Here is a 25,262-nt window from a genome sequence, read left to right as displayed (position 1 = left end):
ATCGCCATCTACTCTTGCTCTCCTCTCCTATGATGGCATTCGCTTCGCCTCGCCTTGTTTTCGTTGTTCTTTTCGCTATCAATTGTGTTATATGGTCTTCTGGTCGCTATGGTCAGATACCACGGGCCAGCCTGCTGCATGGGGACCAAAGTCTCGCGAAGCGCATCTCCGTCGAGCTATTCAATCCAGTAGCTTCATTGGAGGAAGACGATGACTTGAGTCAAGTGCGTAGTTAGTTCCGCGAACAGTCGGTCCACTCATGAACTCTACAGTGTCGACCCATCGCATTCCCAGTAACTCAACAATGCCCTCATGTTCTTCATAGTTGCTCTCTTCCGCCAACCTTCCTCTCCATTCCATACCTTCCGCACTACTACTGCACTGACTTGGCCTTACGACCGCTGGTATTCTCTGGCTTGATCATTTGGCTGGTCTTCCTTTTCTCGACTCTCGGCATTACTGCATCGGACTTTTTTACGCCCAATCTTGCAACGATTGCGCAGCTGCTTGGGCTCGACGAGAATGTGGCGGGCGTAACTTTCCTTGCCTTTGGCAACGGAAGTCCTGATGTCTTCTCCACATTCAGCGCCATGCGTGCGAACTCTGGGAGCTTAGCAATTGGCGAACTGCTAGGTGCGGCGAGCTTTGTACGTGGCCCTTACTTGGAAATGAAACAGTCAACAATTCTGACATTACCTGAAGATTGTCTCGTGTGTTGTGGGTTCAATGTGCATCATTAAACCTTTCCAGCTCCATAAAGCCACATCCTTCATCCGCGATGTTGGCTTCATGTTCACTGCCGTTGCCTTGCTGCTCGGTATCTTATGGGATGGGAGAATACGCTTCTGGGAGGCCAGTCTAATGATTGCACTCTATGTCGTTTATGTCGCCACGGTAGTCGTTGGCTCTTGGTGGGAGCGCAGGGAAGAGCGGAAACGTGCTTATGAAGCTATGGTCCGCTCAGAATATGACGACTCGTACCAATCGCCGGCAATTCCTTTCCCAGAGCCCTACAGGGACTATCGTGCGTTGATAATTTACCCAGTTACAGCCCTTTGACAATTTTCCTCTTAGCATCCTCGCCGGAATCCATGCTACCGACAACCTCACTGATAACGCCGACTCTGTCTCGTGCTAGGGCCATATCAGCGCCAGGAGCACCTCCCCGATTACAAACAGACCTCCCACGTCGTCCACATTCCCGCTCGCCATCCCCAACACCATCATTTGGCGCGATGCCATCGTTTTCTTTGGTCGGCGCGCTGGAATTCCGCCAAGTCGTTGCTTCATTACAACACGAGGCTGCAGGAAACTCTTTGAGCATCTTTGACAGTCCTTACACACCCTACGCCGGTGGTCACTACAACAGTTCGCTCCACCGCTCACGGTCACGAACATTGAGCAGAGAAATAAACCCTTGGGATGCTACGCTTGGTCTCCCACTTGATGAACGCACAAGACCTCGACTTGTGATTACCCCGGCATTGACCGAGGCCTCTGAAGAGTTTATGGATGGGACAACTGCTACACGGAGCTCTGCGCCATCAGTTTCACAAACATTATCTGACGGGGATCCCGAGTCACAACACTTGCAGCCGTTATCGCGCGGCCAACGGCTCCTCGCTATCGTTGCAGAGGCTTATCACATCCTCTTCCCTTCCCTGCATCATTTTGGCAGCAAGACGGTCCTAGCTCAGATCGCTTCGGTGTTTGCTGCTCCGGCTGTCTTCCTTCTAACGCTCACTCTCCCTGTGGTTGTGACTCCATACCAGTCCACCCATCATGCTCGAGAAAAGACGCCACGAGAAGAACCCAGTCTCATTGACTTTGAGGAGGAAGGCATTGAGCGGGTCTTAATCGCCGAAGAGGAAGTTCAAGAGGAGCTACATGGCATTGCCTACAATAAATGGCTGATGGCGGCACAATGCATATGCGGACCGCTATTCTGTGCCGCAGTGTTATTTGGAGGCAACAAGCACCAACCTCTGGCGCTCGTTTGTGCCGCAATGATTGGCTTTACCGCTTCAGTGCTGGTTGTTGTGTTCGGAAGTGAGGGTCAGGAGCTGACGTTTCGCACGGCTCGCTGCTCTCTGGGGTTCTTCGTTGCCATTGTGTGGATAATGGCAATAGCCGACGAGGTCGTCCAGGTGCTACAGGTATGCCGGTCTGAGAATAAGGAACTGCATATGCTGAGAACTTGTTGCAGACTTTTGGCTTCATTTTTGGTCTGTCTGATGCTATCATTGGACTGACTATCTTTGCTATGGGCAATTCTCTTGCTGATCTCGTCGCCAACATGAGTGTCGCGGTTCGGTGCTAGTCTTATCGTTGCGAAAGCAAGCTGATCTCATCCCAGGTGTTTGCCCCAATCATGGGTTTCTCAGCCTGTTTCGGCGGACCCATGCTAAATATTTTGCTTGGTGTGGGCATCTCTGGCCTCTACATCACTCGACAGACGTCGGAGCCATATGAGCTGCACTTTGGCAAGACCCTACTTGTCAGTAACGTTGGACTCCTCGTTCTGTTGGCCGCAACGTTCATCGTTGTCCCGCTGAATGGCTACCACCTCACTCGAACCTGGGGCATCGTACTCATTGCATCGTATCTGACTATCCTTACCATTAACATCGTAGTTGAGATCTACAGTTAATTGTTTTCTTATTTTTTCACTGTACTAGCAAACATGTAGCAAAACAGTGGTGGACATCGAATGTGGTAGAAGCTTTTGAATTGATGACGCATCATCAACTCCTACTTGTTCAGACGCGTCATGTCGTCTTCTCCAGAAATCTCGATAAACGTGAAAGGTACCTACTGGCAGTCCAGAAACTCGCATTATGTGCTTAGAGCTATCAGGCCCGAGTGAATTGAAACTCCAAATCTCAATTACAACCGACAAGACTGTGCTCGAGCTGAAACAGGCCATCGCCGAGAAATCGGATGTAGAGGCGGACAGGCAACGACTTATTTACTCGGGTGAGTCCTTGTGAACGCCATTTACCCCCTCGTATTCTTACTATTTCGTTCAGGACGAGTGTTGAAGGTTCATAACAAGCTCCACACCGCCATAATAGTTTCTCATTGACTTTGCTCACAGGATGAAGACCAACTGTCTGTGTACAAAATCCAGACTTCGCACACGATCCATATGGTCAAAGGCGCTGCCCGCTCCGGAGGATCGACCTCCGCTCAGTCATCTGCTCCCCAACAGCTTCCAACGATGCAAACCGGCCAGAACCCGCATGACCCGCTCACCCAACTCAATAGCCACATGGGTTTTGGGGCTATGGCTGGTCTGAACCCATTTGCTGACATGGGCCTTAATCCCAACGACCCCAACATGGTGCGCATCTCTTGTCAGTGTGAACAAAGATTATAGTACTGACGCGTCTGTTGCGTAGATGCAAGGCATGATGAATAACCGGCAATTCCTCCAACAAATGTCGACGATGATGTCCAACCCACAAATCATGGACCAAATTCTTGCCTCGAGCCCACAAATGGCCTCCCTCCCACCAGAGGCGCGGAGTATGATGCAAAGCGATCATTTCCGGCAAATGGTGTAGGTGTCCATTATTTTGACACTAATCGCCTTTCAACTCATCGCTCGCAGCTCAAACCCCGATAACCTGCAGCGAATGCTGCAGATGGCCAACATGTTCAACGGGATGGGTGGCGGCGCGGGTAATGGCGGAAGCGCTTTCCCTGCACCAGGAATTCCCGGTGCACCTGCTGCTGCTGCGGCAACGACTACCCCGCAACCACAACAGCAGCCTCCTGCGTTCCCCAATTTGTTTGGTGGTGCGGGCGGAAACGCACCAGGCTATGACCCCGCAATGATGGCCGCTTTGTTGGGTTTAAATGCGGGTGGTCAGGCCGCTCCGACTTCGCCTGGAGGGACCACGCCACCAGCCGCTGGAGGGGCATTACCGAATCCGGCACTGTACCAGCAGCTTTTCGGTGGCGCACCGACCCCGCCTGCGGACTCACGGCCACCAGAAGAACGATTCCAAGTACAACTTCAGGTCCGTTTTCTGCTTGTGAGCTGAACAAAGTTGAACTAACTAGCACACAACAGCAACTGCAAGATATGGGCTTCAGCAACGCCGCACAAAATGTGCGTGCACTCCTGGCAACGGGAGGGAATGTCCACTCTGCGATCGAGTATATTCTCGGTGGAGGAGGGTTGTAGTAGGTATATTAGACTGTACTTTTGTAGCGTTAAGACGTGTCTTGTTTCGCAAGTTTTCTTGTCAAGGTCCGCGAGCATAGGCGATGTGCCCAAAAATAAACGATCCTGACAGCGGAACACGTCAAAAAGATCTCAGCTGCCTGGTTCGAACAGGCGACACCCAGATACCGTGGGAGAAGATTTCCTTTTACAGTCTGGTGCTCTTCCAATTGCCCGGTCTCGCGGTAAACGTTCGAGCGCACGCATACCGAGTTCTTCTAGACTCAACCCTTGTGTTCATCAGAGACTGATCAAGGAATTACCGGAATCGGGATCCTCAGGTGGCTCGTAAGTTTCTTCCTCCTCTAGCAGGTACGGAAGACACTCCCTAGTTGAGAAGAGCCATTCACGACTGAACCGAACTCTCACCGACTTGCAGCGACACCACTTACTCCGGAAGTCGTCGACAAGAAATGTTTCTCCGGTAAATTGTCCCAATCCACATTTTCAGAGGTATAAGTTGATTGGAGGGTTGCGAGTGACGCCGGTGCCAGACAAAGCTCAGAGGAGGATTCTGTTCGCGGTCGCTTTGTTTGATTTTGCAGGAACGGGTTGTGAGGTTCGCGGAAATCTCAATGCACCCATTTCTGTTGCCCATTCCGCGGTCATATACTGCATGCGCTCCTTGCTTGATCTTGACATCCTGTTAACTGCTGGATGTCTCGTCCCCCTTGAAAGTATGTGGTCGTGTCCCATTCCATAATAAAACTGATCTGTTTCCAGTTAAAATCCCTCAGAAATCGCTTTTAGCACCATCGCGTACTGCTGCTGTTTGTGGTGGACATGTGCTTATGTCTCAGAGGATCGTTGATAGTGCTCAAAGCATTCAATGCTGCGGCAGCGAGCTAAGGGTGTACAAAGTAAGGGTCCGCTAAGTGACGCTTCTCTATAGACTGACACGTTCAAGCAATCTTACGTTTGGGGTGGGCGGAAAGAACAAAGATGGCAAGAATATTGCGGGATGGGGCTACTACGAGGTACTTGACTGTTCATGACAATCGACAAGCACTGACAGCTCTCAGACAATCGCCGGTGGTTCTGGAGCCGGTCCGTCGTGGCATGTCAATGGCACTGACGGCGTCCACATCACCAACACCAGAATAGGTGGGCGCTGAATGATCACTCGCGCATTACTGATGCAGGCGATGTGGAAATTCTTGAGCGGCGTTACCCTGTTCTCTTGCATCAGTTCGGACTAAGGTAAGGCTCCGCCGGGGTTGGACAGTACCGCGGGGGTGAAGGTGTCATCCGCGAGGTGGAGTTCCTTAAACCGATGCAGGTCTCGATATTGTCAGAGGTATAGCTGACATCTATTACTGGTGCGTTGGGACGAAATACGTGGATAAAGCAGTTGCGAGAGGAGGATGGAGACGACACTGAGCAGAACAGTGCCTTGGGTGCTCGTGAAATCAATATTGGGGGGAAGGCGACTATTTGGATAGGGAAGGGCGACCGATTGAAGATTGAGACACCAGGTGGTGGGGCTTGGGGTTCCGGACATTCAGGTGAAGATACAAAGCACGCTTATGTTTGGGAGCCTCGGGGTTCATTCGCAGAAAGGGCGTCAGCGGAGGCTTCGTTTTAGTTGCAAAGATTAGTATAGGCTATGAAGAAGATGCAAGGATTGGACTACTTTGCAGCCAAGTGAGACATCAATTAATTCAATACTGGGAGTATCGCGTTGAAAAATGATCGTGACGGCGGAACATGTCAAAAAAAAGATCTCAGCTGCCTGGTTCGAACAGGCGACACCCAGATGTTGCGAGAGAAACTCTCAGGGATTCCCAATTACAGTCTGATGCTCTTCCAACTGAGCTAAGCTGAGATGACTCTTCCAACTGAGCTAAGCTGAGCTGGAAGTATCCAAGGAGGGTGTTTGTATGTCATCAATAGTGCAAGAATCATCACAAAACATTGCAATCAATAGCCTGATCAATGTGTGATATACAATCACTGTTTTGTCATACAAGTGATTCTGAAGAGATAAACTGTCTCAACAACACTTTCAACTTTTAGATAGCTTAAGAGTGAGTAATAAAGAGAGTGGAGTTAAGCATCAAAGTTACTGTAAGTGCAACCCTGGAGGCTGAGATCAAGGCAAAGAGAAGAAACTCTAAGGGTCCACCTGCTAGGTAGCTGACTATATACTGTTGACGAGCAATTGGCGCACCGGTATTTCCTTAATCTTATCTTATCTCTTTACTTAAATAGCTACATCTCCTGTCGGTCACCCTCAGTCTCTTACCACGACGACTGAGGGTGAGTCTCCTTATCTACTCACATATTCAGATACTTATTACCTTCTGTAGCTTACATCTGTTTCTTTACAGATTCGCAGTCAGACCGTGTTACGCTCAACACGCGTGGTGCCAACTCACTCCCTGTGCTCTAACCCCTCCCTGTTCCTCTTCGACATGTCGTCCGGCTCTCGTATCCCAATTCTGGCTAAGGAAAAACAGCTCGCTGATCTCGGAAACTGGTCAGCATGGAAAGAGTCGATTACCAGTCTTGCTCGTGGGCTGGGTCTCGACGGGTATCTTGACGGTCGCGAGGTTTGTGAGGGAGGAAGGCGTGACACATGAGACATGAACGAGGAAGTTTGAGCAGTACACAAGAATACTTAAGGAGATGTCACACATGAACTAGCAAGTTCAAGGTCATGCCTCCACTCAAACAATTCAGTACCATGCCCACTATAGTGCACAATATATATAATATATGTATCTTAGAAGAACGTGAACTTGTAAGTCGGTGCAATCAAGAGCAGCAAAGGAGGAGTGGTAGGTTAGCAATTTGATGAAAGCCGGTGATGAGGGTGGATGACGGGTGGGGAGACCGGAGATGAGACCGACACTACACAACTAAAACTCAACAACAAAACAACAAATAGTCGTTCTGTCTGAGCGATAACCGTATAACACCGTTCCAAACGTCCAACAACCACCAATAACCGTCTCCTAATACGAGTGCAGAACCCTGGGAACAGAGCCTGTACACGGGTGTGCAAGGTTGTAGGGTAGATCGAATGAAATCTTGTTAAAGATTTGTTTTGTGGTTGTCCTTAAGCGTACTATCGACGAAATCCAGCAATAGGAAAGCGCCAATACGATGCCCAGAACCGTTTATACTCGTTTGGATCAGGAACTAACTGCCTTAAACCCAAGGAGTCGTCTCAAGTCAGGAACTAACTGCCTTAAACTCTCGACCGCCAACCGAAACCAAGTGTACGCCAACCGAAACTCTCTTATACGGCAACCGGAACCCTCAACTCTTTGATCACAACGCCTTTTTACTTGAATGAAAGAGCTAGCAGGATGATATTGACAAGCTAGATCCCCAGATGCACCTAGTAACGCGGGCAATCCGTGAATCGCTCAAATACAGGACAGAGATATAAATACTAAAACAGAAAATGATAAGATCAGGTAAATCGCCACAACAGAATGATGGTCCATGTGCATAATTTGTAAGGTATCGTTTCGCCATAAGGCCCAGAGTCGAAAATCCAGGTCTAGATGACCGGTAGCGTGTTTGGTGTCAATGACCTTTGTAAATCCTCCTTTATTGCGACCGTCTATGCGTTTTTGTGAACGGTCCGCTAACCGTTGTTGTTATCGTCGTGTTGCTCCACTTCCTAGCTTTCCATCGATATCCATGACTTGAGGTTAACCGCCAGACACCGTTAGGCAAATCTCTTAACGAGATAATCGCAATCTGTTGTCGAGTTGTTCGGTTGGACGGTTGCGGGTTAAGGTCGCCGCGATCTGCAGCCAAGCCCTCGTTTCCACTGAGTCATGCCTCCCGTTTAACCGCACCTCCACATGTCCTTATCCTTGCGTAAGTTCCGAAACCGCGTTCCAATGCTGTCAGGGACTGATCCGTTCAAGCCTGGTTGAACCTTCGTCGGAGCGTTCTGAGTTCGAGTCCCAGCGGTGCCAGACCGAATATGCCTTTTAGTTTACACTCCCTTTTGGTATATATAAAGGATTGGATGGATCCTCTATGTTGGTTGGGCTCTGCTGTTGTTTTTGGTTGTTGTAAGAGTCGTTCTGAACGGCCAGTTGCTATCGACAACGGTCGAATCGAAACGCCTCTTCGCAGATATCTCCCTAACTGGCCATTCGGGACTCATGCCAGTTCCTAGACGTGCGCTGTAACCATGAAACGAACAAAAATAGTGGTTTCCTATGTGTGTTCCAGAATGCGGCTTATCACCGGAGTGACAGGATATGGTAATACTAGGTACTAGGTGGATGAACAAAGTTGTGATCATGAGGTTGAGCGGCCATGCTTCTTAGACGATGGTAGATGTTCACAGAGGCAACCCAAGCCAGCGCCAGACACGCGTCCGCAGACGGGCCGACAAAGACATCTCTGCGTCACGGCGGGGGGTAGGCTGGGCACCAAGGAAGTGCTACACAGGCTGTTAGCGTTGAGGTCGACTAAGAAGGGGAAAACCCACTTGGACATCTGCCAGGGTGTAGCTGGGGGAGTATGGCAGGGGTGGTGGATCACTCGTATCGTCTAATCCCGCGTTTAAATTCGAGTTTGATGCTCCAGTTGGCACGGTACAGGTGCTGGGATGACTTTGGAGGGCAGGGACGGAGGTGAGGGCAGCGGCCTGTTCCTCGTCCTTGACGATCATGGCTGAGTGCTGGCATGAAGATCGGTAACACATCGTGACGGTGAGCTTTACCTTTTGCTCGTCACAGACCCGTGCGCGCGGCTGCCCAGCGCGCGGTGCTAGGATTGTGCGAGCAGTCAGCGACGCGGGCTGGCGCTGGATGGGTCCCGGGCCTGCCATGACGGCCGCAGCTGGTGGCGGCCTCCACAGGTGCTGCCCCGTTTTACCCATCTGTTGCTGTTGCTGACGAGCTCGTCGTCGTCAGTTTCGTGGAAATCGGCGCGTCTTATCCGCGACCTCTGCTCGTCGCTTACTGATGGACGGGGCTTGCGCGGAAGAGCGATGTCTTGTGGAATCCTTTTTGCGTGCTCACTCGCTGGCAACCAACCAGTTTCACGCGTTACCCACCGCGGTTATGCGGTGGTTGCTCGCTGTCTTCGGCACAAGGACATTGCTGTCGGCGCATCTGGAGGCTTGTCGCTGTTCATAGGTGGGTGGGCAGTTTTTCCACTGTCACTTTCGCGGACTGACATTGTATCAGCGCTTGCTCGCGCCGTGCGTCCAGACTCGAACAAGGCTGGCGGTTTCCTGCAAGCTGACAACACATTATTGTCGAGCAGCCACTTTGTGGTGGAGGCAACACGCCCAGCTATGTACTGAGCTCCAACCGCTGCCTAACCAGGAGGAGACACTCGTCTCGCTGATCGCAGTGTCGCCACACTTCCCTGACCCCGCCGAGGCCCTGCGGAGGCGTAGAAGCACGTCCTCGCAGAGAGCGACGAAGCACGTGCCCCTGCTGCTGCCGTTGTACACGAGCTACGGGAGGAAATTGAGGCCCTCTGGGCGGACACCGCCGTCCGCGAGCTCCTTGAGAAGCGCGGCATCAGCCTCAAGGACGGCAGCGGGTAGTAAGTGCGCTTCCGATACATGTCAGTTTCAAATTCAGTAATTATGCCCAGTTTCATGGGTGTCCTGTTTCTTTTAGTGCAGTTGTCGTCCCGTTCGTGGATGGAACAGACAGAGTGGGTATTGCAGCGGTGAAGCTGATACTTGTGAGCATGATGGAGGTGCTGAATCATATTGATTAGATCGAAGCTGCAGAATTTGTACCAGATGAGAGGCTTACAGCAGAGATTTTCGACAACCATCCGGAGCTGATCCAGAAGTGGAACGATCTGCCTGGTGGAGTAGACATCGTCCGCATTGCACTCGTCTATGGCCACTTCCGGTTAACTTACTCGTCCAATGAGCTGAGTTCTATATTCATCAATTATCCATACCGTGCCGGCAACAAATGGACGCGTGATGTCCAGATCGTGGCAGCTATGGCTTTCAGAGATGCCATTCGGAGTGGTATCAGTATGCATTAATTTTTTTTTTCTTCATTAGTATTCATCAGAATTAGGGAATCAAGATGAGAAGCTGGTTGGAGCCCTTAGAGATTCAGAAGTGGCTTAATAATTGCTTACTGGCTCAAAGACCAGTGAAGTTGAAGAATAACGAACAGTCAGGTTAGCAAACGTGGTCGTCTTAGTTCTTAGGTCACTAGGGTTAGGTTTTGCAGAAGAAATTTAAACAGACATCTTGAATGGCTTTATACAAATTTATGCTCCGATACCTACCTCGGCTGGCATCCGCTTCATGAAAACATGCAACTTCACCTCCAGTTCCTCACTCAACGCTCGCACGATCCCCAATGCGGCGGCTCTGTTGACAACAAATCCCTCGTGCGGCCCGACTGGCACGCTTTGGACAATCTTCTCCACCAGAGTCGTATACATCAGGGAAGTACGATTAGGTCGCAGGCGGTCAAGCGAGAAGTTGGGATTCAGAAGCATATGTAGTCCCAGCTGTCAATATGTTAGAGTATATCGTGTGCAAAGCAGCTACTCACAAGGTGATAAGCTTCCAAAAGGCGATGCCGAGCGATCATCTCGTTCTCGTGCTTACGCTCTTTCCATTGCAGATAGTCTCCATGCAGCACCTCATCTATACGCGCAGAGCAAGCGTTGAAGTTGTCCAACACGTCCACCTCGAACAGCTCTGCAAATTCGGGGTCTCGAAAAAATTGTGTGCTGGGAATGATAATGGTTTCCTTCTCCTTGTGACGCTGTCGTTCAAGGAGCTTACGCTGGGTGGAAGGGAAGAGTCGGGATATCGATAAGGGGGTTGGACAGCCATTGGAATCCAATGGCTGCCCGACTGTTGACCCGTAACTTGTCCGTAGCTGCTGCTGTTGGGCACAGAAGGCTTCACAAGCCAGGTCCTAGAGCAACTGTTAGGAGGACATTGACAGATCAGTGATTGTGCAGGCAAGATGGAGGGCCAGACTGGAATCAGAAGCAGAATCAGACCGGAATTGGAATTGTCTCCGAGGGGCCGAAAGGGAGGTTCCCCTGACAGTTACCAAGAAAGACCAGAAGTGGACCTGGGAAGATGCTTTCACTCAAGCTTGGCTGTCCTCTTATCCTATTACGAAACCTTACTCCTGCTCATGGTTTCTGTAACAGGACTTGGATGATTTTGCAGCGTATGTCTGAACAGGTTTTGGAATGCCGAATAGTTGGTGGTGATCACAACGGTGAGCTGGCACTCATTCCATGCATCTCTCTGGAGCCATCCAATATAGGCAAATTCACATTCAAGTTCTCACAATGATAATTTCCTCTACATCTTGTGTTCGCTCTCACAATCAATAAAGCTCAAGGACAATCGGTCAAATTTGTTGGCCTGGATTTGCAGGTTCCTGTCTTTACTCATAGACAGTTGTATGTCAGATTCTCTTGGGCAACGTTAAGTCAGAGAATCAAGGTTTTGCTTCCTGATAATGCTACTTCCCCACATACAGTCAACATAGTGTACCCAGAGGTCCTTATAGACGAATTCTTACTTTTTTTTTTTTTTTTGAATTCATGTGACATAACATGGTGTATTGTTCACCCTTGACTGAAAATGTTACATATTCCCGGTTAATGTTAGATGCTGGTCCACAAACTGTGAGCTGGGCAGGATGGTCGAAATCAAGACATGGTATCTGGGTGGCCAACAATCATGATCTAGAAATTATTTGAGTTATAAAACACCGTCCACAAGTACCACACACCAATTTGATGTCTCCAATGAAGGTGTACTTGGCTGGTTCTGCGTAAATCTGAATATCCTCACTCAGACTTGCAATCTATAGGCCACCAATCAGCTTGGTAGAAACAGAGTAAAGCAAGCAAAAGATCTACCATTGCGTGGATAAATACTACAAAAATGTTGGGAAAGGTTTAGTCAGTGTCATTAAAGTAGGGGAGCTGGCCAAGAAGAGGATCTTCAGTCCCAAGGGTATAAATGGAGACATCGAAAATAATAGTCTTGGAACTGTTGAGCAATTTACAGGGGAATTCAAGGATAGCAGATGCGGTCAAACAGCAGGTAGCAGAGGAGTTTGAGGCCATGATAAATGAGGGTTGCTGGATGAGTCGACCATTTCTGTAGGCTTTTATATTCCTCGATACCTCCAGAGCCGGTCCATTTAGCCGTCTAATTCCGTGGTTGGTAATGGAAGTCAAGAGAAAGTGGTGTCACGGTTCAGTATCTGTGGTCCAAACGATGCTGCTACTGTCGGGTGGCTGCAGCTGGGCTACAGATTTTCCGCTACTATCCATGCATCTGTGAAATTATAAGCACATTTATCTTGCTCTTGGCTACGCAACTGAACACAGTATCGGGTATGTGAGCCTCTTGAAGTTTATTGCTTATCAGAAAATTGTCATTCTGAATGGCCAATTGGTTTATCTGCGGCCCACTACCGGTTATTTTTGTTAAATAATATAAGATGCATCTAACAAACACAGTTGATGCAAAGGTGTGAATGCAGTCAACACGCCAAATATGCTGAACATGGCATGGCGTGACGCTACCAAGGCCATGTCAGGGGAACCTCCCTTTCGGCCCCTCGGAGACGATTCCGATTCCGGTCCGACTCCGGTTCCGACTCCGGCGATCGCATCACCGCCTCCGTCAGGCGCATCGCCGCCCCCGCCTGGCGATCCCCCTGGGACCTGGCCTGCGACATGGCGCAGGCATACTGCACGGAGCAACGATCAACCTTGGCGCGTCAAGAGCGCAGTATATAGTTCCGCTACCTAGCAGGCGGACCCTTAGAGTTTCTTCTCTTTGGATCCTCCCCTGCTAGGTCAGCCTCACTTGTATTTGCTTACTTCTATTCACTCTTTGGATCCTCCCCTGCTAGGACCTTGATCTCAGGCCTCCGGGGTTGCCCTTACAGCAGAAGAAACTCTCTACGGGATCAACCGGACAAGATTGCCAGGTTCGGCGCTGACTCAGGCTCGGAGTCCGAGTCCACTCCGCCCCGCCACCGCCCCTGCCACTTGTCCCCCTCCTCCTCTGCCACTCCTGTCGTCCCCGCACCTGTCATGCCTTCCGGAGCTACTCCTGACGCTGACACTCGGCTGGATGCACTCGAGGCGAAAATCGACCGCCTAACTGAGGCCCTTACTCTCCTCACCACCCAGGCTTCCGCTGCCGCTGCCGCCGCTAATACTGCTGGCGGACCCCAAACACCACCACCGGAGACGTCGATTCCGACTCCGACTCCGGTTCAGGGCGATTCCGAGGCCCTCTTTGGCGACATCAACCTCGCCTCAAAATTGGTTTTACGACCAAACCCCCCGTTCACCTTTAACGGCGATCGGAAACGCGGCCGCGCGTTCCTCTACGCGGTCCGCACCTCGCCCGCCTTGCCCCTGAGGCCTTCGTGGTCAATGGAGAGGCGAGCGAGGAAAAGGCCGTCCGCTATGCCATGTCGTTTATGGCAGAAGGACCTGCTCAGCAATGGGCGGAGCGCCACGGAAGCAAAGCCCCGTTTCCGTTTCCGTCCTGGGGCTCGTTCGTTTCCGAGTTTCGACTCCGGTTCGTCGAGGAGAATGAGCAGGATCATGCTCTCTCCAAACTGGAGACTTCCGCCTATCACATGGGCACCAAGGATGTCTACCAGTACACCGACGACTTCGAGGACCTGATGGACCTCGCCGGATTTGAAGACACGTTGGTCAAGGTGACCAAGTTCCGCCACGGACTTGATCCCCTGATCAACAACGGAATCACGTCCTCGAATGACCCCCCGGACCTCCGGGACTATCTTAGCTGGCGCACCCGGGCCTTCCGTCAATACGAGGCCCTGGTCCGGGCCAAGCTGATCAAGTCAGCCGCCCCCAAGACGCCTGGCGGTTTGATTCGGACTCCGTTTCCGGTCAACCGCGTCCCGGCTCCGGCTCCCTTCCGCCCGGTGGCTCCGGTCGTGCCACCCGCCGGCCCGCGCCCCGCTCCGACGCCTCCAGCTCCCGTCCCCATGGAGTTGGATCGCACTAGGGCTCGGGGTGCCCCTCGTCGCGCCTGCTTCAGGTGCGGCGACCCAAACCATCTCGCCCGAGATTGCCCCTCCCCGCGGATGTCCGCTCAATGGACATCCTCGGCGAGGTGATCCAACAACTCGGTAACGAGATGTTAGCGGAGTTGATCGCCCGCTACTCGGACACAGCTGCGCTGCCGGGAACAGCCAGGGAGTCGATGGCCGGAGAGGATTTTGTCCCCGCGACGAGTGACTGGTGTGCCCTCGTTCGCGTCGTAAATCGTTTCGCTTGTTTGTATGACGAATCAATTCCTTTGCCCTACAACGAGCCTGAAACAAAGACATACCCTCCCCCCCCCCGTTTCGACTCCGTCTCCGACTCTGCCCGCGACTCCGGTCATCGTCCTTCGCCGCCTCACTGCCTGGGAAAAGAAATTGCCCAAGCAGTACACTGTCGCTGCTTCCCCTGGAGTGAACTCCCTCCACCTCCCATTGGAGCTAGAGTCCACTACCAGCGCTTAAGCTCTCGCTCTCCGGCCTGGTTGACTGTGGTGCCACCTCCGACTTTATCGACACGAACTATGTCGCTCGGAATGGCATTCCGGTCCGCACCCTGGCGCAACCGATTCCGGTCTTTAACGTTGATGGCACTCCGAACGACGCCGGCTCCATCAACCAGATCGCGGACTTGGTCTTACGCTACAAAGGCCATTCCGAGCGTGTTCAACTTCGCCGTCACTCATCTTGGTAAACAAGACCTTATTCTGGGGTACTCCTGGCTGCGGAAGCATAACCCGGAAATCAATTGGGAAACCAAGGAGGTCAAGATGACACGGTGCCCCCGCGGTTGCTCCACTTGCCGCGAGGAAGAACGCGTTGAACGGACTGAGCTACGGCGACTCCGGCTGCTCCAGAAGCGACTCCGCTCCGGCCCGTTCCCCTCGGTCTGCGCCATGGACCTCTCTGGGCCTGACGACGGAGACGATTCCGTCTCCGGTGACGACTCCGCCCTGCCTGATCTGATGCCGGACTCGACGACGATGAAGACGATGGTCAGCTTGAAGATGGTGACCGCATCTTCTACACCTCGTTCCGCCCCTTGGAGATACGCCTGGCAGTACTGTCTCACAGCGCCTGGCCGGAGCCTTCGCCAGGAACTCCGCCCCTCCGCCCTCCGAGATCCCGGACTGGGCTAAGGAGTTTCAGGACGTCTTCAACAAGGAGTCCTTCGACACGCTACCGGAGCGGAGAGCCTGGGACCACGCCATTGAACTTGTCCCCGACGCTAAGCCCACCAACTGCAAGGTGTACCCCATCTCGCCCCTCGAGCAACGCGAGCTCGACACGTTCATCGAGGAAGGGCTTTCGACGGGCCGGATTCGCCCCTCCAAGTCTCCGATGGCGTCTCTGGTCTTCTTCGTCAAGAAGAAGGACGGCGGACTCCGCTTCGTCCAGGACTACCGTGCTCTCAATGCGATGACTGTCAAAAACCGGTACCCCCTTCCGCTGATCAACGACCTCATCAACCGGCTCAAAGGCGCTCGTTACTTCACCAAACTCGACGTCTGTTGGGGCTTCAACAACGTCCGGATCAAGGAAGGTGACCAGTGGAAAGCGGCTTTCCGGACTAACCGAGGCCTGTTCGAGCCCTTGGTGATGTATTTCGGCCTGACAAACTCTCCCTGGACGTTCCAAACGATGATGAATGACATTTTTCAGGACCTCATCCTCTCCGGAGACGTCATGATCTACCTTGACGACATCCTGATCGCCCATTCCGACCTCCGGAAACACCGGCAGATCGTTCAGGAGGTCTTGCGGCGACTCCGAGAGCACAAGTTGTACCTCCGAGCGGAGAAGTGCGACTTTGAAAAATCGTCAATCGAGTACCTCGGAGTCATCATCTCCCACAACCACGTCGAAATGGACCCCGTCAAGGTCGCAGGCGTCTCCGCTTGGCCGACTCCGGAAAACAAGAAGGACATTCAGCAGTTCCTTGGGTTCGCTAATTTCTACCGCAGGTTCATTCGGGACTTCTCGACCCTTGCGCGCCCTCTTTTCGTGCTCACCAAGAAGGACCAGCGATGGACTTGGGGCGACAGGGAGGCCTCCGCGTTCCAAGCGATCAAGGACGCAGTCACCTCGGAACCGGTCCTGGCGATTCCGGACGACGCACGGCCTTTCCGACTTGAGGCGGACAGCTCTGATTATGCGACGGGGCGGTTCTTTCACAATCCGCCCCGGACGGGAAGTGGCACCCTGTAGCATTCTATTCCAAAAGCTTAAATGATGTCCAGCGCAACTACGAAATCCACGACAAGGAGATGCTGGCGATCATCCGCGCACTCGAGGAGTATAGACACTTCCTCGAGGGCGCCGCATCCCGTCGAGATTTGGACTGACCATAAGAATCTGGAGTACTTCAGGAAGACGCAGCACCTCAACCGGAGACAGGCCCGCTGGTCCCTCTACCTCTCCCGGTTCGACTTCACGCTGCACCACAAGCCCGGCCGCGACATGGGCCGACCTGACGCCCTCTCTCGGAGACCCGACCACGGAGTCGATTCCGACAACTCCGACGTCGTCCTTCTGCGGCCCGAACTCTTCCACGTCCCGCGCACTCGAGGGCGTTTCCGTTTCCGGTCCCGGCTCTGAACTCCTCCGCGACATCCGTGATGCCCTCTCCGGTGAGCCTGACCTGGAGGAGCCCGTCGCACTAGCGGCCCGGCAACTTCTTAAGGTTCAAGGTCAAGCTCGAGGCCCCCCGCTCCTCACGTTCTGACGAGTGGGCCGTCTCCGGCGGTCTTCTCCATTTCCGAGGAAAGATCGTCGTACCAAAGGACAAGGACCTCCGGAGACGCATCATCGAGCTCTGCCATGACACCCGAGTCGCCGGACACGCAGGTCGTTTCAAGACCCTGGAGTTGGTCTCCCGGGAACTACTGGTGGCCTCAGATGTCTCGCCATATCGGCCGGTATGTCGCGACCTGTGACTTGTGCTGTCGCACCAAGGCACTCCGGAGACTGCCCCACGGAGAGCTGCACCCCACGGAAACGCCCCGAACGCTGGCATACCGTCTCCGTCGACTTCATCGTAGAGCTTCCCGAAGCCCATGGGTACGACGCGATTATGGTCGTCGTTGACACCCTCGGAAGCGCGCCCACTTCTCGGAGTGTCATACGACGGTCGATGCAGTAGGGGCAGCCCGCCTCTACTACCGGAATGTCTGGCGGCACCATGGGACTCCGGAGAAGTACGTCTCCGACCGCGGCTCGCAGTTCATCGCAGACTTCACCCGAGAACTTTGGCGTCTAATCGGCATCAAGCCCGCCACGTCCACCGCATACCACCCGCAGACAGACGGTCAGACAGAGCGCGTCAACCAGGAGCTGGAGCAGTACTTGCGGATCTTCACCAACTACCAGCAGGACGACTGGGATGAGCTGATTCCGGCCGCGGAGTTCGCCTACAACAACCATGTTCACTCCTCCACGCAGCAGGTCCCCTTCATGACGGACACGGGACGGCTCCCGCGCATGGGCTTCGAACCCGGAGTCCGTTCCGCTATGGAGTCCGTGAACGATTTCCGCGACCGGATTGCCACTGGTGTTGCCGAAGCCAAGGCCGCGCTCACTAAGGCCAAAGAGGAGTACAAGCGCTACTACGACCGGAGACGCACTCCGTCTCCGGAGTTTAAGGTTGGCGACCGTGTTTGGCTGGATGCCTCTGACATCAGGACGACTCGCCCCTCGGAAAAGTTCTCCCACCGCCGCCTCGGACCGTTCAAGATAGTCGCGGAGATCAGCAAAGGTGCCTACAAGCTCGACCTCCCTCCGCGCTACTGAAGCTCCACCCGGTCTTCCCCGTCGTCAAGCTCAGGCTCGCCCAAGACGACCCCTTCGACGGACGCCCGGCTACGACCAGCCCCTCCGGACCTCGAGGACGGAGTCCCGGAGTGGGAAGTAGAGGAAATCCTGGACGCAAGGGTGAGGTATAAACGGCTGAATTACCGTCAGATGGAAAGGCTACGACGCGTCGCACGACCAGTGGGTCCGCTTCGACCGCGTCTTCGCCCCGGAGAAAATCGCGGAGTTCTATCGTAAGTACCCTGGCAAACCACGGCACATCGCCTCTGCAACCTTCGACTCGATTCCATTCCGGTCTATGCGTCGGGACGCCGCATTCACAAGGGGGGTGATGTCAGGGGAACCTCCCTTTCGGCCCCTCGGAGACGATTCCGATTCCGGTCCGACTCGGTTCCGACTCCGGCGATCGCATCACCGCCTCCGTCAGGCGCATCGCCGCCCCGCCTGGCGATCCCCCTGGGACCTGGCCTGCGACATGGCGCAGGCATACTGCACGGAGCAACGATCAACCTTGGCGCGTCAAGAGCGCAGTATATAGTTCCGCTACCTAGCAGGCGGACCCTTAGAGTTTCTTCTCTTTGGATCCTCCCCTGCTAGGTCAGCCTCACTTGTATTTGCTTACTTCTATTCACTCTTTGGATCCTCCCCTGCTAGGACCTTGATCTCAGGCCTCCGGGGTTGCCCTTACAGGCCAACACAAGTACTATTCACTCTTATTCATAGCTCTGAGATACCTGTAGAACTAAATTCTTTGCTGATTTGTGCTTCCCCGATTCAGGCCACTATACCAATAAAAAGAAGCCTATTCCGTTTCCTAAGTGGTTTGTTGATGTTGAAGGTGTACTCACTGGCATCCGAAGTGACCTAAACATTGAGGGAAAAGTTTCCAACATCAAGACTTTCTATGTCGATGTCAAAGATATCATCCTTATGGGTACTTTTGTCACCCCTGCCAGCACAACCAACTCACCTGCTGGATTCAATATTAGTCTGTCTATTTTATTCACAATTTGCTGTACTAACACCTGACCAGAAAACACTGATTCAACCTCTAATACCCCAGCACCCCGTAACCGCTTCAAGTGCCGTGTTGAGAACCTGGAGGTGGAATCTGCCATTCGTGCTGGCAAGCGTCATCAAATCGACAGTGATAGATTGGAATCATCTCCCGCTGAACCGTCATCTTCCCCTTCCCCTGCTTTTTGTTCGACACAAAGCCAATAATCAGTATGGGACATAAAAATACTTACACAAGTACCTACAAAAACACTTAGCATTATAAATACAGCCAAACTTCAACTGTTTTCAATTCAGTCTCATTGTGCAGTCATTGAACAGTCGCAAATAGTCATGCAAGCGTCGACAACCTCTCGCCTTTCTCCTACCTTCCAATTGGCCTACATTCTACCAAGTGTAGTATTGTCCTTCTGCTTCAGCCCTCTGATCCTGTAGCGAAGCACGGGTATCCTCTAGTTTTGTTCCAATTTCTTAGTGCACAACTCAATCAAAGTCTGGCACCACATAAAAATTTGTAGTGTACAAGCACTAACAGCTTCAAGTTTACCCTTTCACACCTTATACCTTGTTGAGATTTGAGCCCGAGGTCTTCCCCAGGGCTGAGTAATCATTCTTTGTAATGCTCAGTAAGCAGAGGAATATTGTAGAATATTCTGGTAGGTACAGTTATAGTATATAAGTTAGTACCACTGAAGCATTAAGCCCCAGTGGATTGTAACTAATGGCTTAACAGCCTTGTGCCCAAGTAGCTGACCAGCAGCTGAAATCACAACATACCTGTCTTGATAGCCTGCATTGCACCATGAATTATTAGCACTCTATGATCCTGCTTCATTTACACAGTGATTGTCTGGTTAATATCTAAGTGCAGTATTTCTCTTTGAAGTCAGTCCCAAATTGGATGCTCTTCCAACTGAGCTAAGCTGAGATGACTCTTCCAACTGAGCTAAGCTGAGCTGGAAGTATCCAAGGAGGGTGTTTGTATGTCATCAATAGTGCAAGAATCATCACAAAACATTGCAATCAATAGCCTGATCAATGTGTGATATACAATCACTGTTTTGTCATACAAGTGATTCTGAAGAGATAAACTGTCTCAACAACACTTTCAACTTTTAGATAGCTTAAGAGTGAGTAACAAAGAGAGTGGAGTTAAGCATCAAAGTTACTGTAAGTGCAACCCTGGAGGCTGAGATCAAGGCAAAGAGAAGAAACTCTAAGGGTCCACCTGCTAGGTAGCTGACTATATACTACTCATCCATAGCTGCCGCTTTTGGGCACAGAAGGCTTGGGTGGCGTCCCAAGCCAGGTCCCAGGCATCTTGTGACTTGTGACACAAGGTTCAGGACGTCTAGTCTACTATAATTCACAGGCACCCTAGCCGAGATGAGAATAAATGCTTATAGATTAGGTGTATAATTACAGTTGAACCAAAGTATACACTGCATAAGACGGGTAGCAATGTCTCATCGATTAGAGAACACTTCAGCCCCCAATCCGATCTTCAAAGAACAAAGTGAAACGGCTCAGTGGTTGAGGAGATGAGTCGCCAACAAGTTTTTGATAGGTTTGATGGCTTGTGATCTGAATGTGACAAGAGATCAACAAGTGTGACGGCACCAACCGAAAAGAAGGCACAAACAAACCGTTGGAGGTATTCACACCTAGCATACGCGCAGGTAAAGCCCTGCGGGCAAGACGACAGTGGATTTCTCTAGATTGTTGTGATCAGATCGTCAGAAGTTCACAAACAGAACACAGTTCGTTTGTGTTTAGGGTAGCCCAGAAATGAGACTCATCAGTCCCGTGATATGCACCATCAATAGCCCGTTCCAGACTCCGAACCCTCGGCCCGATAATCATTCCGATTCATCAAGTACTTTTCTCTGCCGAATCTGCCGATGCGCCAGAATTGCTTCTGGCCGAGGTTCCCGAGCGACTGCGGCAGCTTACACTTGGTTCGGCTTGAGCCTTGAACCTACAGTATGCCATTAAGCTGTCTATAGGAGCACTGTACGACCGAATGGCTACACTAATGCTGAATACAGTTTATGCATGATCTCAGAAAGGGCAAGACCATTTTATTAAGAGCTGGTTAACATGGTCCTTCAATGACCTTCATCTTAAGTATGTGGGTTAACCTCCTCACCCAGAGAACAATCCAGGGTTCTGTTTGCTCCGCCGCGCGTCGGCCTGTTTTCATACTGCTCGTTGTGGTTGATGCAATAACACGTGACCATCGATGCTTTTTTCCCGTGGGCATCATGACAACTTCCACAACGACGTCAAGCTGGCCAGCACAAAGTATCTGATCCGGCATATGATGTTCATTATGGTGAGGCGATCCGCAAGCATTCACTCTCAGGACGAAGACGGCTGATTGTCGAATGCAAGCACCGGATTAGGTTTTAAGCGTCGAGTGATGTCAAGGTCAACCACCACGTTTTTGCGGTGGTTTGGCGGTAAGAATGAGCACATGTGCCTCATTAGCGGCACTTTTGCGATTCTCGGTTGATGTACGGCCACGAAGTTACGCCGCTGAATGGCTGTCGTTGCTTCAACTGCCGAAGCGCCCCACAACACTTCGACGAATTTGTCCGGAGTTCATGCACCCACATCCGAAGTTTATAAAGCCGCAACAAGCCCACTATCTCTTTGTTCCGAGGAAAAATACCTGCCATGCTCTCGAGCCTTCTCGCCTTGACTGCTCTGCTTCCCAGCGCACTCGCCCATGGCGGTGTCCTGTCGTACAATATCGGCGGCACGACATATCAGGGCTGGTCTCCCTACAACACTCCGACCGGCCAGACGACCATTCAACGTCCATGGGCCACCTAGTAAATCATTTTTTACTTCAATAATGTGGCAGCTAATCAACCCTCGCAGCAACCCGATTCTGAGTGCTACCGACCCTACGCTCGCGTGTAACGACGACGGGACAGCTGGAGCATTGCAACTCACGGCTGCTGCGGTCCCCGCTGGCACCAAGGTCATCGCATACTGGAATCAAGTATGGCCCCATCCATACGGACCCATGGTATGTTGCCTACGTTTATCGCGCGTCTTTTCTCAACACATCTGTAGTTGACCTATCTCGCCCAATGCCCATCGAGTGGCTGCACAGGTGTCAACGCCTCGACCCTGAAATGGGTTTGTTTTTCTTCTCTTATATGTTTCCACTCGAGTCTGACAAATCATGTAGTTCAAGATTGACCAGTCCGGTCTAATCAATGGCACCGTCTTCAACGGCTACTGGGGTAGCGGCAAGATGATTGACCAAAACTCGAGCTGGACAACGACAATCCCATCCACAGTCCCTGCCGGCAACTACATGATCCGCTTCGAGACCATTGCCCTCCACTCCCTCCCAGCGCAGTTCTACCCTGAATGCGCTCAGATCGTTATTACCGGAAGCGGAAGCCTCGCCCCTACTGCCGCTCAGCTCGTGACATTCCCTGGCGGATATAGCAACTCCGACCCTGGTCGTGAGTAGTTTTCCTTTCTTTCCCGAACACGAAATAACTCGTTCTTTTAGTGACTATCGACATTTACTCGAACGCAGCCCAGAGTCAAACGACTTACCCCATGCCTGGTCCTCCTCTATACGGCTCTTCTTCATCTGGCACCACCGTCGGAGGCGGCACGACCACCAAGGTCAGCAGCACGACCGTCAAGGGCAGCAGTACGAGCTCGGCAGTTTCTCCTCCTCCATCGAGCGGAACCGTGGCTCAGTATGGACAGTGTGGAGGCAGTGGTTACACTGGCCCTACTGGCTGGTAAGCTATCTTGTCCTGGTATTGCATTATCTCACTTGCTATAGTGTCTCGCCGTACAAATGCACGGTCGTCAACAGTACGCATTTCTTTTTTGACATCTTGTCATAGCCTTATTCGAACCTACAGCTTACTATTCGCAATGCCTTTAAGGCACTCACGAACAAACCTGAATGTAGTATATCCTTAATAAGAAACCAACGTGTGAACCCTCGTCGAGTTTGATAAGATAAAGAACCCTTCATCTATTGCTCCGCTCCCATTTGGAATCAAGATTCACTCAATGTGAACACGCTTGAAGACGACGTGCTTTTACCAGCACCTAATAGTACCCTAACTTGAACACAATCAAAGGGTCAGCCACCTGTGCAATGATTAAGCTAAGGAATGACTGCGGAACGGTACACTACCCTGCAACATGGGCGGTCATATCTGCTGTTCTGAGCTTCTCTAGTATCCAAGCCTGCACCGTCTTCATAGCACATCCGACCAAGAGCACAAACATTTATCTTATCTGTGTCTGATCTTGATGGCAAAGATCGCTTGACGTCGCCGTAATCGGTATCGATGATCATGATCGCGATGATGGCTATTGTCAACAGTTGTCAACTTGGCGAGCTTCCACTCCGGCATGAGTCGGACTTGAACTTGGACTTCCCCAAAGAACAGCAAAGAACGCATGGTGTTCTCGGAGTTGAAACACCCCACAAAGCCCTGGACCCCGGTGGTCCATCCCTCGTTGTCAAGAGTTGTCAAGTTGCCATGGATTTGCTATTCAGTATCCGTGATCGGTCAGATTATGGGTCGGCGCGCCAAGTTCCCGCGCGGGGGTATAAAAGCAGTACAGAGCGGTCAAGTTCCCTCTAGTTTTGTGTGGACCACATCACCAGTTTATCTTCTCTCTCTGCCCTTTTTTGACTTCTTCTTTGCAACCCTTCGTGCGTCGTCGACTCGTACAACGCCGATGTTGAACTAATGACCCAACTTTAGATCTTTTATTTTTTAAACACAATTCTTACGATGAAGTTCACTTCGCTCACTCTACTTGCTCTGGTCTCCATTGCTGTCGCCGTCCCCGTCTCGTACGAGCCTACATCTGTTGCTGCTCGCAGTGAGGACACGTCCGAATTGGCTGCCCGGGCTGTCGACTTGGCCTCTGAGTTGGAGGAAATATTTGCGCGCAGCGAGCGTGACGAGGAACTTGATGCCCGCGGCCTGTTCAGCAAAACCAAGAAGACCGCTCTCAAGGTCACTTTCACGGATCCGAGCGGCCCGGTCTCCGCCACCCGCCAGAAGGCTGCTATCAAACAACTGCAGTCGTTCATTTCGAAGCAACAACAGGCCGCTTTCCCCTTCTGCTCTGTTGAGTGCGTAGCTCTCTCATTGAGGTCTACATATCGCCTCTTACATTTCCCTCTAGCTTCCAAGACGGTGGAATTGGCACGTTCCGGTGCTTCAGCGCCGCAACAAAGAAGATCGGCCAACAGGGACCCGCTGGCGCTCTCAACGTTGCCAAGCGTGGCTTGTTCAGCAAGACCAAGAAACCCACTCTCCAGGTCACGTTCACTGACCCCAGTGGCCCGGTCTCCGCCACACGCCGGAAGGCTGCCATCAAACAACTGCAATCATTCATCTCAAAGCAACAACAGGCTGCCTTCCCCTTCTGTTCCGTCGAGTGCGTGTTTTCTTTTTCTTGATGGCGGGCTTCGTATTTACTTATGTGTGTCCAGTTTCCAGGACGGCGGTATTGGTACTTTCCGCTGTTTCAGCGCAGCCACCAAGAAGATTGGTCAGCAGGGCCCCGCCGGCGCGGTTAACGTCGCCAAGCGTGGCCTGTTCAGCAAGACCAAGAAGCCCACCCTCCAAGTCACTTTCACCGACCCAAGTGGCCCGGTTTCTGCTGCCCGCCAGAAGGCTACCATCAAACAGCTGCAGTCGTTCATCTCGAAACAACAGCAAGCTGCCTTCCCCTTCTGCTCCGTTGAGTACGTCATTCCCGTTCCTCCATGATTACCTGGGCTAATCAGTGTGTGTAGCTTCCAGGATGGCGGCATTGGCACTTTCCGCTGCTTCAGCGCTGCCACAAAGAAGATCGGCCAACAAGGTCCCGCTGGCGCTGTTAACGTTCGCGGCTAAATCAAAGCTCTACGCTTGTTTGTACGAGTACGAAGCAAATGCAAAGAAACATTCACGTCAATAGTCGAGCAAGTCTAAGTTGTGAATGCATAAGTCCGAGAAAAAACCCTAGTTGTGAATGCTCTGCTAATAAATCCTAGTTGATAAGATGATTGATAAGATGATCTGACAAACGAAGAAACCTAATAGCGATTCAATCATAAGTAGTAGTACAGGTCGTCATGTATCCCTCCTTTCAGAACCGCACGCATCGCA

The 25,262-nt window shown here is 51.9% G+C and overlaps 4 protein-coding genes across 4 annotated transcripts; all 4 read left to right on the top strand.

The window, feature by feature from the left end:
* Positions 1-29: 29 nt before the first annotated feature.
* Positions 30-2,650, top strand: MIND_00243600 (uncharacterized protein; the record flags this gene model as incomplete). Its single annotated transcript, XM_037359319.1, has 6 exons — positions 30-224; positions 273-647; positions 703-1,024; positions 1,075-2,156; positions 2,207-2,308; positions 2,357-2,650. The coding sequence occupies 6 exons, from the start codon at positions 30-32 to the stop codon at positions 2,648-2,650; spliced, it is 2,370 nt and encodes a 789-aa protein (XP_037224414.1).
* A 105-nt stretch (positions 2,651-2,755) lies between these two features.
* MIND_00243500 (uncharacterized protein) lies at positions 2,756-4,192 on the top strand (the record flags this gene model as incomplete). Its single annotated transcript, XM_037359318.1, has 7 exons — positions 2,756-2,807; positions 2,857-2,976; positions 3,030-3,043; positions 3,098-3,343; positions 3,402-3,562; positions 3,614-4,025; positions 4,079-4,192. The coding sequence occupies exons 1-7, from the start codon at positions 2,771-2,773 to the stop codon at positions 4,190-4,192; spliced, it is 1,104 nt and encodes a 367-aa protein (XP_037224413.1). The 5' UTR covers positions 2,756-2,770.
* A 17,420-nt stretch (positions 4,193-21,612) lies between these two features.
* Positions 21,613-23,023, top strand: MIND_00243400 (Cellulose-growth-specific protein; the record flags this gene model as incomplete). Its single annotated transcript, XM_037359317.1, has 8 exons — positions 21,613-21,693; positions 21,742-21,935; positions 21,985-22,135; positions 22,183-22,248; positions 22,301-22,583; positions 22,634-22,874; positions 22,919-22,950; positions 23,001-23,023. 8 exons carry the CDS (start codon positions 21,613-21,615, stop codon positions 23,021-23,023), a joined length of 1,071 nt encoding a protein of 356 aa, XP_037224412.1.
* Positions 23,024-23,728: 705 nt separating this feature from the next.
* Positions 23,729-25,007, top strand: MIND_00243300 (uncharacterized protein; the record flags this gene model as incomplete). Its single annotated transcript, XM_037359316.1, has 4 exons — positions 23,729-24,238; positions 24,292-24,546; positions 24,602-24,856; positions 24,908-25,007. The coding sequence occupies exons 1-4, from the start codon at positions 23,892-23,894 to the stop codon at positions 25,005-25,007; spliced, it is 957 nt and encodes a 318-aa protein (XP_037224411.1). The 5' UTR covers positions 23,729-23,891.
* Positions 25,008-25,262: the final 255 nt, after the last annotated feature.

This window comes from Mycena indigotica, assembly GCF_014461135.1.
Source record: "Mycena indigotica strain 171206Taipei chromosome Unknown Mind.scaff0002, whole genome shotgun sequence".
Classification (NCBI taxonomy): domain Eukaryota; kingdom Fungi; phylum Basidiomycota; class Agaricomycetes; order Agaricales; family Mycenaceae; genus Mycena; species Mycena indigotica.
This window is presented reverse-complemented; position numbering and strand designations above follow the sequence as displayed.